General features: G+C 52.6%; 1 protein-coding gene across 11 annotated transcripts in view; it reads left to right on the forward strand.

Annotated features, from left to right (window-relative positions):
• The window catches only part of ZBTB40 (zinc finger and BTB domain containing 40), a 45197-nt gene extending 39975 nt beyond the window's left edge, over nucleotides 1-5222 (forward strand). For 3 of the 11 annotated variants that reach the window (XM_075773384.1, XM_075773385.1, XM_075773386.1), the window contains exons 16-18: nucleotides 170-256; nucleotides 1209-1429; nucleotides 2155-5222. In XM_075773384.1, the coding sequence (XP_075629499.1) occupies nucleotides 170-256; nucleotides 1209-1429; nucleotides 2155-2346 (500 nt within the window). In that variant the 3' untranslated portion in view covers nucleotides 2347-5222. Of the gene's footprint in view, nucleotides 1-169; nucleotides 1430-2154 lie in introns of those variants that run through there. The other 8 variants (XM_075773387.1, XM_075773388.1, XR_012838580.1 and 5 more) reach the window with 7 other exon arrangements.
• Nucleotides 5223-14267: the final 9045 nt, after the last annotated feature.

Genomic DNA, 14267 nt, shown 5'->3' on the forward strand with positions numbered 1-14267 from the left:
TGCAGCTCACTTGCTTTTGGGTTCTCCTTTTCCTGCCATATCTCCAAAGATGCTCCTCATGGCTGTACACACGTGTGGTGTTGCTGAGATATAAACAGAGCTCTAGTCCAGAAGGTCTTCTGTAGAAGACCTTGGGTACACACTTTTCTGTTCCTGGTCTTGTTGGCAGATGTGAAGTTCCAGGAGTGCGAGACATGCAAGGAGCTCTTCCCCACGCTGGCTCTCCTGCAGGTCCACGTGAAGTGCAGGCACTCAGGTCTGTTACATTTGCTGTTTTTGTTGTTAACCTTGTGAGCAATGACTGCTGCTCTCCGTGAGTGATGTCTAAGTGGGGGAGTGAAGATGGACATGGTAAGGAAGCAGAGAGTGAGTAAACAGGAAATATGGATGAACTGGAAAAGCACTGGTTTTGGTGAGGCTGGGACATGTTTGTTAAGCTTCTGGAGCCAGTGGAGTCAAGGAGGGATCTGGATTTGCTTGTTACAGCAGAGAAGAGAGCTAAGTGCAGGTGAGGAGATGTCAGCACAGAGAAATGAGGAACTGAACCCCAAGCATTGGGGTTTGTGGAGGATAGAGCTAGTGGGAGACTGGAGGAAAAGGGGGTTTAGCACCAGATCAGAGAGGGATCTGGCTTGGGGAGAACACGTCAAGGGCCCTTTGGCGAATGTGCAGGCTGAAGGAAGTCTGTGAGGGCAAAGTGAACTGGCAGACCAGACTGCTACGAAAGGTGGGTCCCCAGGGCTGTGCGTGGGATAGCAGGAGAGGAGATGGATCAGCCTCCATCTCTTGGGGCAGCCAACAGCAGCCTGGAGAGTGAGGAAGGAGAAGACCTAGACATAGCTCTGAGAGGAGAGAGACCCTGGGGTGAATAATGGGTTTGCAATAGCTGAATCAGGAGGTGGAAGCCAGGCCAACAAGAAGTGCTGGATGGTGCAAAGGAACAGGGAGAAGAGATGTTTGTGAGAAGGGACAGCTGCAGTCAGATACACCAGCCTGGTTTCTGAACACCGGTGCTGCAGGGAGCTAGAACAGCCAAAAGCTGTTTGACAGACAGTGGCGTAGCTGGGAGAAGGGACGCTGGCACACGCTGTGCCCTCAGTCCCTGGTGGTTTTCAGCCCTGTGTGTCCTGTCCGTTTGCAGCTCCCTGTGCCCTTGGGCTGGCCCTGGCCGTTGCAGCCCAGGCTCAGCGCGGTGCTTCCTCCCCCAGGCTCCCAGCCGTTTCGCTGCTTGTACTGCTCAGCATCCTTCCGTTTCCCAGGGGCCCTGCAGAGCCATGTTGCCACCGAGCACTTCAAGCAGACAGAGAGCACCTTCACCTGTGAGCTCTGTGGGGAGCTCTTCCCCTCCCAGGGCGAGCTGGAGGGGCACTATGGCACTGAACATCCCAAGGTGGTCTTCTCCCAAGCCACCACGGCCCAGATTGTGCAGGTAAAGACTACTCTGTGCCGTAGCCCCCATGGTTGTTCATCCATCCTCCCGCTCCAAGCCTCTTATTCTTCCCAAATCCACCCTGCAGCTCCTGTCACCCCTTCTGCTCCCTGATTCGCCCTTCTTAGAGGAGTCCAGGATGCAAGCCCCTCAGCCCACAGTGCTCTGGGATTTTTGTGCTAGTGTGAGGTGGGCTCGCTGTGGGGGGAAGCAGCTCAGTCCTGGTTTTCAGGAGCTGAGGAGGAGGGACTGACAGCGTGTGCAGAGGTGCCTGGTTACTCAGAAGCTGTTAAAACCTAGATGAGATTATAGGTGTTTTGTTGGAGGCCCAGTGCTAGGCTTGAACCCAGACTCCTTCTCTTCAGTATCTCAGTCATCACTGGAGAACAGCTCCTTGGATGAGGGAGCTAAGTGTGCAAGATTCCCTGGGCTGGCATTCCTCCAGTGGATAATCACGGAGCGTTTATTGTCTACAACTGCTTGTGGAGCTAAATTATAGCAATTTAGTGGAGAGAAATATTTTAATCACTCCTGTCTTCTCTTTTGCATCATTGGTGTGTGTGGTTTGGTGTTTCCCATTAGTCTCACGCCTATTGTAATTGCAGACGTCTGGTGTGAAGCTAAATGTTATTACCAAGCTGGGGCCAGGAAAGATGTGGGTAGCAACATGATTGTGGGGAAAGCAGTGCTGTAAGTGCCTGACTCTGAGGTCATCTTCCATGCAGGTGATTCAGACATCGGACCAAGGAGCAGCAGAGCACATCATCTCTTTTGATGAGGCCCAACTCGCTGGCTCCCAAGTCTTTGTGACGTTACCCGAATCCCAAATGAGCCAAGCTGGCTCTGAGCTGGTGGCAGTGACCATGGAGGACTTGTTTGATGACAAAGTCACTCTGGTTTGTGAAGAAACCAAGTGAGCGTGGCACCTGGTATCCACTAGACTCATTCAGGAGCTCTACCTGCAGGGAAATTCAGGGTTTCTTTGGGAGAACAGCCCTGGATATGCGACACTGCAAAAGAAATGGTGTGCAAGCACAGCATGGCCAAGGACAGGAAAGGTTTGTAGACATTCACAAGAGCCTGGGAAGTCTCCCTGCAGTCAGCAGCTGCTGGCTCGGGTGAGGTGGACCACTTATTCCTCCTGGCTCAAGAGAAATAAAGCAGCAGAGGAAAAGACTGGAATTGGGTGTATTCACGTGTGTTCCTCCACTGCTGTGAACAGAGCGGAGAGGAGGAGACTAGTGCAGGACAAAGTCGGGGTGGTATGGGTATGTGAAACCAAAGAAGCAGCTGCCCTGAGAATTCGGGGTGGAGATTTTTATGGCTGAATCAGTGATGTGCTCACAGGTATCTGCTACTCTGCACGGTGCGTAAGGGTGCTTTGTTTCTTCTGTTGGTCTCCCCTGTACCGTTGTGCTGCCTGTTATGCCGGCTAGAAAAGTCCTTCAGCGCAGAGCTCACGTTTGGGCCTCTCTGCTCAAGCTGAGACTTCTTGGGAGTTGTGGTAAATGGCTTTGGAGCCGTTCAGGTAATACCTTGTGTAGCACAAGTCTGATCCCATCCATGTTTTTGCTGCGACTGTCCGTTACCAAGAAGGATTGCAGGCAGGTGTGGCCATCCACATCCTCTTTGTGAACAAACAGCCCTGAGATCTCCCACCCCTCCTCTAATTCACCAAGGACATGCTGAAGCTGCGCATCTGAGCAAGGAGGAGCTGTGCCTGCATGCCAGGGCCCCTCGTTACTGGTGTCAGTGGATTGGCACTAATGAAGGTGTGCAATAGTTGCTGTGACTTCCCTGTGGCATGCAGGACATTGCTTTGTAAAATGCATTCAGATACCTACTGTAAAATTTGCTTCTCTGGTGCCAGCACAATGCAACAGCTTCATTGAGCACACTGGCCCCTTTAAGGCTAAATTTCATAAAGCTTTTTTATCTGCAGTTTCCTAAAATATAATCTGATAATTAATGGTTTGCTGAATCCATTATGAAGTGCAATTAGATAGATGCAGGGTTCCTGTGGCTCTGAGGGGACTGGTAGCATTTATCTTCCTTTCCCTTATGCCAAAAGGTTGAACTCTGCCACTGCGATATTTACATACTGAGCGGTGATCCCCACCGCATCTCGCAGCCTGAGACCCTGCGGCGAGCAGTGCCCGTTTCATCACACTGCCCAGAGCCACGGGAGCGCAGGAGATGAACAGATTGGAGTTTTCCAGCAGCGTCTTGTGCTGGCTGCTGACAGCCACCAGGCAGAGATGGTCGCACAGGAGTGTGCCAAGGTGGTTGTGCCAGTGAGATAGTTCGTTGTTTCTGTTACAACTCAGAGAGAAGTGAACAGCAAAGGGTGCCCCCAGGAGAGGGGCTTGGTGGAGCTAATGTTCTGCATGGTATTTTTTTGTGTGTGTGGCAGCAAGCATAGGGCCCTGTTGAAGTGTTGCACATATCCCGAAGGGCCCCCACTTTTATTTTCCTTGGTTGCATGTGTGGCTTGTCCCCTAGTCTTTGCCGTGATGCTGAAATGGAGGAAGCATGAGGTTAAGTTGCCACTGCATCCAGGAATGACCAGGAGATGGTGCTCAAGGTCTTGAGGATTAGTGCTAATGGCCAGGTGCCTCTGCACCTCTGCTGAAGCTCCTCTTTAAGACTTCCCAGGCCTTACGCAGCTCCTGGGCTGGCTGGCAGGTGTGGAGAGCCCTTGAGCCACTGCCAAGCTGGAGGACAACTCTAAGCCCTGGACAGGACAACTCCTAGCTCTGGACATTGCTGCATAAAGAAGAGCCTGAAACTGGGCTGTGCCCACCTGTGGAGAGGGTAAAGTACATCTGCAGTGGACTGGTGAAAAAGCCTGGGATCCTGTTGGCCAGGAGGAGAGCAGGAGACCATCTCATGCCTGCCTGGACTAAGAAGAGCTGTGCATGGAGCTCAGTCTGAGCGCAGGGATAATGACAGAACAAGCAAGTACGGCTTGATCATCTTAAAGCAGACATGTTGGGAGGTAAGCAGTGGATTTTGTCCCACAGGCTGGTGGAGATGAAAGCTGCTCCCCCTTTTCTGGCTCTGTGGGGGCTGGGAGCTGTGGGAATCCTGCAGAAGCTGCATGATGCTCTGGAGCAGGGGATGAATTGTCCAGGCGATGCTTTGGAGATATCCTAGCCTTCATTTGGGACCCAATATCTGCAGGGAGTGTTAGGTGAAGCTGATCTCCCTTTCTTCCTGAAAAACTCTGGAGAAAGAGTAAAGGTTAAGGGAAAGTTGCCTTATTTATAGCCCTCTCATAAGGCATAGGGAGCTTGGCTGGGGAAGAGTATGCAAGTGATGCACTTTTACTTTGATCCGTTTGGTCCATGTCAACTGAGTGTTGTCACAATTGAAGGGGGATGGTGCAAATCACGCAGCAGGTGCAGTTCAGGCTCACGTCTCCTGTTTAGGGCAATCTCTCCTGCCCTTGTGTCCAGCAAGAGCCTGCATGGACGTATCCTCGGCAGAGTCCTGCCAGCAGTGTACACCCAGTGAGAGTTCTGCAACTGTACAGAGACCATCAAGCATCTCCTGTATCATTATGAGGAGATAATAATTCAAATACACCCGTTCTGGTTCCTTCTTGATGGATGAAATATGCACGTCAGAGCAAATTGCAGTGTTGGCAACACCTATGTCCTGTCTGGAAGGAAGATGTGTTTCCCAGGGCACATCCTGGTCTGGTGTGCTCAACACTGAAGATGCTGATCACTAGCGATTTCTCGTTATGCTGTATATTCTTTTTTACTCTGTAAAAATAAAACATGGAGAATGAAAGATGTAGCTGCACGGTGTCATGTGAAGCAATTGATTGGAAGGAAAAATCCTTATTTCTGAAAACGAGATTTTTGCAGGTCTTCTCCCAGGTGCTGGGTGACCCATTGGGTTACGCGGGGTCCTGTGCCCCTCTTGGCCTCGGTGCCATCATCTGTAAGGAATCAGAGGAGCTATTGCCAGGTCAGGCTGGAGCACGGGACCGTCCTGCCCTTCGCTGTGTCCTGTTGCAGGTGCAAGATGCTTTTGGAAAAAGGGCAGAGTGCCTGTAACAGAAACTTGGAGACTAACATCTCATGAAGGGCGTTAGACCAGTTAATGATTTATATACCTCCCTGCATTAATTGGTGCCATTTAGGGTGCAGGATTAGGCTTGTGACTGTTAGGAAATGTCTGTTTTCTACACAACTTTCATTCTGACCCGGTGTCTGTCCTATTCACTGAAGGATCCTGTGGAAAAAGACAGGGTGCTGCCGGTTATGGCAGTGGCTGTGAGCAGCCCTCGCTTGGCATTTCCCAATGCAAAGCATGATTTTGCAGCCCCAGGGTGTTATTTTGGCACAGTATGTGCAAATTCTGTGTTCTGGGATTTGTTTGTATTTGTGGTTTGTTTTTTGTAAATCCAGCTCATCTGCGATTAGGTGCAAAGATGCTGCTGCCTTGCCCAGGAGCGAGGGATGGAGGTGGTGGGAGCACAGAGAGAGCTCGGACGTTGCTTGAAGCCTCTCCTGGGGGAGGGAAGGGTGAAAGCAGGTACCAGCAGTCTGAAAACCCTCCGTGTGAGCCGGGCGAGCCCTGGCAGCCCCCTCACCCTGGCTGATGCTGATGTCTTGGCAGATTTCGTTATCGGTCTGGCAGGCTGCCAGCACGTCCCCAGCAAATTCAAGCATGGGGAAAAGGGAAGCGACGTTTTCAACGGCCTCCAGCTCAGCAAACGCTGAGTGGTGTTTCGCAGGGCAGAGACGAGACGCTTCAGCAGCCAGAGGGAATTCCCTCTCCCAAATATCGGTGGTTTGCTGCAGATGGCGAGAGCCGAGGCACTTCCCCAGAAGATGGGCTCAGTAACCTTTTGCAATGGGGAGGAGCAGGCCGGCTAATGGAGGGGGCTCGGCTGCCTCTCCAGCGCCGGTTAATGCGTCTAATCCCCCAGCACAGTCAGCTGTACGCTGTCTCGTTGCAGTAAGTCCCCATAATTCCTGATTTCCTGCCTTAAAACAGTAATTCCTTTTATCGGGTCTCCAGCCAGCCTTTTGCGCACGATGAGAGCGCGAGCAGAAGCTCTCACTTTGTCTTCCCTGCGCCATCTATGATCACTCAAAGCGGGAAATCTGCCCAGGTTTCTAATCACATTTAAGCAAACCTGATAAAGTGTAGCTCTTAGTCCATTTAATACGAGACACGTGGATGCTGTGTAGCACCTGCTGTTAAGTTGCTATATATAGCTCTCATCTACAAACGGGAGTGGGGCTGGGAGGAACCCACGGGTCAGATCATGGCACCTGTTTCTGTGACCTGCAAGGAAACAGAAAGTCCTTGCCGGCAAAGCATGCGGGAAAAACAGAGGCTGGAGGAGCAATAAGGAGCAGCGGGGATCCAAATTGCCTGGCACGCGGGTGCAGTCGAGCTGTGTGCATCTGAGCATCGCTAAATGTCAGGCTATCTGGGAAGAGGAGAGGAGTGTGGTCAGGATGTCTGAAAGCATCCTGAGGTCTGCTGGTCATAACTGGAGACGTGCGGAGCCGTGAGCGACGTTTGGGGGCTTTAGTAGCTGCTTTTGGCAGAAGTTGGGAGGTGTTTACTGCTGCCTGCCCCCTGCTCTGAGCATTGCTGCGACTAGATGTCATTCCCATACAGCTGCTCACCCACAGCAGCGTATGACAAGTAAATGACAAACTGGAGGCTGTGCAGGCAACAACTACCAGCACAAGTCAAGGGCTGGAAAATCTGCCTTATTGCAGGAGCTCTAATTGCTCGGCATGGCTAAGGAGTGACCCTGTGCCAGGGGACTGCGTCCGCTCCCGTCGCTGTACTCTAGCAAAAGCGAAGTGCTAAAGGCCATCATCGCTAGTAAGAGTCCATCTGTACAGAGCACAAATGCTTGGATTTGCCTTATTTCCCTTCCCCTCTTGGACACCCTTGAGATGCCCAGCATTGAGGGCAGTCCAGACAGTGACCTTTCCACTTCTAACGGGAGCAGCTGATTCCTGTCTTGTTCCCAGGGAGCTCAGGATCAAGTCTGCTGGTCGGTATTTCTTTCATCCCCTGGATCAGTGGTACTTGGAGCCCTGCAGCATATGGGAAGCCTGGTCTGGGCAGGCTGTCCGCTTGCGCCTTCTCTGTGCTTCCTAGACCTTCTCCCACTGGCCCCAGAGCCTCTTGCGGATGGGGAGGGCTGGCTGGGATGGGGCTGTTGTACACGTCCTTGCTTGGAGCACAAAGTAGCTGCCAACAAATGGGTCTGTCCAGATAAATTAGATCTAGCTTGGTGCCAACCAAAATCGTCTCAGCCCACAGGCCTTCCGGCCACTGGAGGCTTCCTGGCCAGAGAGGGAGTTTGGTCTCCTCCTCTTGGCTGTAATAAGGTGAGCAGAGCCCTGCCTCAGGTTTCAGACTGCCTGTGGAGATAATCCGTGTCCCTCCAGCTGTGCTGAACCTGTTAACGGGCTTGATGATGGCTTTCCCTGACATGCAAATCTGGCTTTCTCTGCCCAAGGAGGCCAAGGCCATATGCCACCTACTCCATGGCATTGGCCTTTTTGGCCAGCACTTTGGTAGGGAAGGGTTGAGCTCCAGTCCTTGCCAGCCACCCTCATCCCTCCACTCTGCTGTGCTTCACCTGGACTAGGTCTCCCTGCAAGTTCACCCCAGACCTGCCACCCACCTTTGACATCACCCAGAACATCTTCCCCAAAGCTCATCCCACAGAAATGGTGCATCTCAACACAGCTTGCCATGAGCTGAGCCCCATGCAGGGATGTAGAGACTACATGTGGATGCACATCTGGAAAGTCTCCAGGTGCTGGTAAATAACTCCCATTCTGGCCTTCTGCAGGAGTTGCAGGGAGGGCTGTGTGCTGGGTGGAAGATGGGTGGGATGGCTGGAAGGACCCCTTGGCAATTACAAACATGGGTGGTTCCCTTTATCCAACTTGTGTTGCTTTCACTTGTTCCAGCCCACAGGCTGTAACTGAGACAGTTATTTAGAGCAGGGCCGCCCTGTCAGCTAATACGCAATGCCAGAATAATATTACATTTCTTTAGCCCATTGCACTTCAAACCTTAAGATGTTTCTTTTGTCTCTGAGCATTTAATAGCTGTTGTTACTGAGCTGCCCAGTGACACACAGGGCTTTTTCCAGTGTGGGTATAGATGATAGTGAATTTGGCAATACGCAGGAGTAGGTCAGATGATCCCTATGGCGTGTGTGAACTTCCATTTATCAACACTACGTTTCCCTTGCAGCGAAACTGGTCTCTCTTAGCAGTGAATTCCCTCCGCAGCTCCCTACAGCCTCTCTCATCGACTAACCCAGATAATCCTCTGCTATCTGCCACATCTCAGTAGATCTATTAAACACACAAAAGTTCTGGTGTCCTTGTGCGTAACCAGGGTAGTCTGCAAGATTTTAAATCCCCCAGTGCAGGATACTGTCAAGTTTTACTGAAAGTCTAAATAAATAAACCACTTTTACTCATCCATTTCTCAGTGGTTGGAGAGGGCTTTGGTTTTTTAGAGGTGAGGCATCGCTAGTTCCGATTATCGTTGATAGAGCTGACCAGGAGTTGATGCAGCTGATGGGACCCTGTGGTAGGTGACAGGATGTGGGATCCCAGGAGCTTTGCATGGTTGGGGCTGGGTCTGCCTTCAGCTCTAGTGGGGGATGAGGACAGGTAGGGCGTGCTCCAGGGGCTCACAGTGACTTTCATGCTGAAGAAACCAAACCATCAGCCTTGCTGTGTGCCCAAACTCTTTGCCTGTGTCCCTCTGGGGTATGCACTCCCAAGCTTTGTCCGCTCCTCTGCGTAGCCTTACGAGGGCCCGCAGGGCAGGTAGCACAGCGAGAGCATTACTACTGACATTTCTTGTTGCTTGTGTGTCCCCCCCTTCCCGTTTCTCACTACAAAAGGCTCTACCGCTCCTGCATGCCTAATGCAAACATTGCAGAAGGATGATTCAGCACTTGGTGGAGAACTGCAAATGCCTGAGAGATTGAGTGCCTTGGAGCAGTTCTGGGAAGCTATGGGGTGATCAGAGTCCCTGTGCTCCTCGTGTGTCAGCCACGTCCCCATGCAGCCTCATGCCCAAGCCAACATGGGACACAGCCCCGAGGCAGCCCGGCACGCTGCTGACCTCTGCGTCCCTGCCTCCGCAGCTGCCTGGCTGCTTTCCCCCTGCCAACGCTCTGTGGCCCCGGCAGGGACCCTGACCTCCCCTTTCCCCTCTGCGGAGCTGGGAGCTCACCTTGCTGAAGCGATCGAACGCAATTTCCTTTTTCTGTGTCAGGAGCCCGTTCCTGGGGCTGTGCTCATCATGCCAGGTGCTTGCAGGGAGAGGTCTCCTGTGGGGAACCAGGGAACAATCCTTTCCCCTGGGCAAGGGGGGGTGTTACTCAGACCTGTAATTTGGGGGGGATTAATTGGTGTTGGTTTAAATGTGAGAGTCTGTCTGCTGTGATGGGAAGCAGAAAGAATCTGAAAACAGCTGGGATCAATGGCTGCAGGTCGGGGGATGAAGGCAGCCCATAGCTCGTGATGGGGTGCAGGATCTGCCCGACGCTTGGGGACACCGGTGGGGCCCTGAGGGCTCGCTACTGACATCTCCAGCGCTCCCTGATTCCCCAGAGCACCTCTGCTGAGGGGCCCTGAGCCCACCGCACCGGGGCTGTCATGGGGAAAACCACGCTGCTGGCGCTCCAGAGACCCCAGACAAACCTTTGGGGCTGCAGCCTGGCAGTTTAACCTGCAGAAGCTGTTTGGCTTGGGGTCCCTGCACTGAGGGCTGGGGGGATCTCCCTCTCTGGGGAGCCATCTCCATCCTCTGGTCTCAGTTGCTTGGGGCAGGTCTCTGCTCGTTGGTGGGTTGCTCCATTTTCTTCTGGGCCTTCCCACCGTGCCGTGTCCGTCCCTGCCATCACTGAGCTCTCCCTGCTCTGTGCATGGGGCTGCGTGGGCTGGGCAGACCTTGTCCAGGGTTCCTTTCCCAACCCTGTTGAGACCGAGCACCTCCTGCCTTGTCCTGGTATCGCCCACCAGCCCCGTTGGTGCTGGGCACAGGGAAACAGCCTGGAAACTTCCCCTGAAGGCAACGGGGAGGTGTGTGGGGGAGCAGAGTCTTCCAGCTGCTGGCCCAAGGGATGGCCCAGAAGGGCATCTCACGGGCATGCGTGGGTGTCCTGGTGCACCCACCTGCTCTGCTCCGGATGGCTCCAGCAGGGTTTGGGGGGAGCAGGGGGAGTGCTCACACGAGGCTGCGTCGGTGCCTGGTCTCGTAGGAGGAGCAGTGACAGAGCAGAGCGGCTGTTGCTGGGCAGGATGATGGAAGAAGAGGATTATGACAGACAGTATTACCAGGGAGTGCTCCCCCCACCCCAGCATTTTTTTTTTATTTTTTTTTTTTAAGCTCAGATAATGCAGAACACATCCACGGAGATTTCGTCTCAGTTTTCCCCAAAAAACCCATTCATCTGTGATGAAGCCTGAGACATCTCCAGCACAAAGAATTATTTTTTTTCTTTTTCTTTTTCTTTTTCTTTTTTTTTTTAAAGTTGTTAACGCCTGAAAAGAGGGGTTTAGGAGAGAACGACCTTTGGTGTCGGTTATAATCTCACTGCACGAGTCTCTAATATCCCTTGCTCCCATGAATACATACACCCAGCTTCCTCCAGAGCATCCTTCAAGAAAATCGATGAGGAAACGGGATTTGCCACACTGGTCCAGCTTGTTCAGGGTCTTCTCTTCAGAAGCAGCTGGTCTCATGCTCCAAAGGTGAAAATCCTCTGCCACCCACACAAACACTTCTGCTGCAGCCTGATGGGGAAAGAAATCCCTTCGCAGCACTGTAGCCCCCTCAGTTTTTATGTAAATGTTTTGGTCATCCCTGTTGGAGAGCCAAACCCTGTTACACTGCTGCAAAGCCTGTGAGGGTTGCCCAGGTCGAGATGAATTTAGGGGTTGGTTGGCAGGACTTACTCCAGGCCCCTCATGTCCAGGGGACCAGCTCTGGACATACACACTCCAGGATGCTCCACCTGTGAAGTCATGGCCTCAAACACCGTGAAGCAGAGTCGTATCTGAGGAAAAAGGCACAGCAAGGATTTGAGCCTGGGGGGTTGAACTAGATGATCTCCAGAGGTTCCATCCAACCTCAACTACTCTGCAGTTCTGTGACTGCATTATTTTTTTTTTGCAGATCTCTCCAATTTTTCCCCCAAGGATTGAGTCCATAGCTTTGGCTGGGATTCCCTACTGCAGCACAGAGCAGTGTCAAGCAAACCCTAAACTCGAGAGCACTGCTTCCATTTTCCTGCTAGAGAAAAAAATGGACCAAGCCCAGGAGACCTTTGGTGTGGGCTTCCATGCAATTCTAGTGGCAAGACAGGATGGGGCAGGACAACTCGAGGTGGACAGTTTGTCTCGCCTGGCTGCTGGGGGAAGAATGTCTGACTCCCAGGTATGCCACTGATCCAGAAAGACTGGTGCACAGTACTTCGACCTGTTCTTTCCAGAGCCAGGGAGGTTTCCTGTGCTTCAGGTGAGCATTTGGCAGCTCTGTGCCCACTGCAGTAGCCCTACATCAGCACTGTTACAACTGCTCCTACGTTTATGAAGAAACGAAGAGGCAGTTTTTCACCTCTTCCCACAGGTCCCACCAGCTGTATCTTACTGTGAATGTGATTTGGACCCAGCTCTGGAGGTATCAAAATGACAGGTGCCCCCATGCTGGACCACGCTGCTCTCTTGTCCCATTGATGTTAATCTGACTTTGCAGGTTCCACGAGTACCCAGACATCTGGCTGGATGGCAGCCCCCAGTTTTGGGGCCTCAGGGTTGTTGTCACAGTGCAAGACACCACAAGGTAGGTCCTACAAGCAGTGGGACCATGCGCCTGAGCTGTGCATCACGATGAACACCCTAACTGGGGGCAGGCAGAGATATCGGCACTTCTCTTTGTGTCCAGCCTCCGTGCTGGCTGTGGCTGTTTGCCAGCCTGACGCTGTCCTGCCAGTGGTTTCCTTTCTTTGAGGAATCTGGTCTTTCTTGGTAATGCTTGATGCCTGTCCCCCTTTCCCCTGGCAGGGCCGACCGTCCTCCTCCCCACGCTGCTGCCGCAGCTCCAAGCCACATGCTCCATCTGTGCCGGGGACACAGCGTCTCTTGCTGCCTGCAGGCATGTCCCAGCATTTGCAGAGTTGTTTTAACTTTGCCCTTCTGCCTTCTGTTCACCATCTTCCAGATCTGCCCTTTCTGATTCTCTCCACCCTGCTGTCTCCAGGGCCCCTCCAGCTCTAGGACGGTATCTGGCCTCGTATGCAGGACGTTCCCACTCTGGGCTAGCTCCAGTCTGTCAGTGGGGCTGGAGAAAACTCGTGGTACCCAGACAAGCAGCCTGGTAGTGTTCACTTTGAAAACCCCTTGCTTGTCCAAGCCGTAATGCACTCAGGCCATTGTTATTCCCACCCAGGAACCATGCGATGGGTTAGCTTGACTTTATTTCTTACAGCAATCATGCTGCTTGAATAGCAGGTACCACAAAGGGTGCTGACTTGCTGCCCATCACAAAACAGGGCTGCCAAAGCCAGCCCCTTGTGTCCCACCGCCGCTGTGGTGCTCCTGGCTGCACTTCCAGTGGGCAAATCCAGTCCACTTGCAACATTTCCTCTCCTGCTGAGCACACAGAGGCATGCAGATCTTTTAATGACAGCTGAGATTTGTGAGTATTGACTTCATTATTCAGTGATTAAGATATTCCAGCTTCATTGCGACACAGGGGTGCATTAATGATTTATAGTATTGCATTTTGATTCAACACCTTAGCAAACTTTAAAAGCGGCTTGTGCCATGGATTCTGCTGAAATCTGGAAATTAAATCTGAAAATTTAGTAGTTCAGTGGCTTGAAAGATAGGAAAATGGGCTAGAGGCACCATGGAGAAAAAAAATTTTAAAGAGTGTTTGAAAGTGACCGTAACCCAGACCAGCACATTGATGCACCCGCTGCCCGAGGAGGCGGCGCTGGCCCTGGGGGGGACGGCATCCATCTCCACTCATGACAGGAGGCTGGTGCGTGGCTTGGCTGCTCTGACCCTCTGTCATTCTTCTCCAGGCAGCTTTTGCAGAGTTTTAAGTCTTTTCTAATGTGACGGGTCCCGGGAGCAGGGAGGCTTCCAGGAGCGTTTCTGGGCCGTGGGGACTCCTAGTCCAGCACCTCTCTCCACGCTGCCGTCCCACCTCCCCGTGGGACACTGCCCCATCACCATCTGTCCCAGCAGACCATCCCAACCCTTTCGCTTGCTCCTCTGGTGTAGGAGGCTGGGAGTGAGACACAGTCGTGCCTTTGCTGTCCCTGAAGGGAATCCAGCATCACTGAGCATCCTTCTCCATCCTCTGCCTCACCTGCTATTATCAGCAAACACTTTGAGACCTGTTTGTCTGAATCTCTTGTACACGGTGGGGTTCCCCATCGATTGCTTTATCTTACCTCTGCTCTTAGGAGACCCCTGGGGCTGTGACTTTTCCTCTCGCCTGCGCCCTGAGACAAGCAGGAGGGGCGCCGAGGGGGGAGCAGGACCCGCTCTGGATGCAGGGTGTGTCGGAGGTACGAGGCCAGGGGGGATGTTTCGCTCCCGCTGCAGGAGCTGCCCCTTGAACTGATGACTGCGGCAGCCTCAGCCCCTGGGGACCCCCAGGGCTCCTTCGGGTGTGTCGTCCCCATCCCCTTTTATCCCCCCTCCCTTCACAGCCCAATTAGCTGTTTGCTTAAGGTACTGCAAACCTCACTTGATAAGTTTACCTAATTGCTTCACTTAAGTTAATTACTTCTTGGCTG

This window comes from Balearica regulorum, chromosome 21, assembly GCF_011004875.1.
Source record: "Balearica regulorum gibbericeps isolate bBalReg1 chromosome 21, bBalReg1.pri, whole genome shotgun sequence".
Classification (NCBI taxonomy): Eukaryota; Metazoa; Chordata; class Aves; order Gruiformes; family Gruidae; genus Balearica; species Balearica regulorum.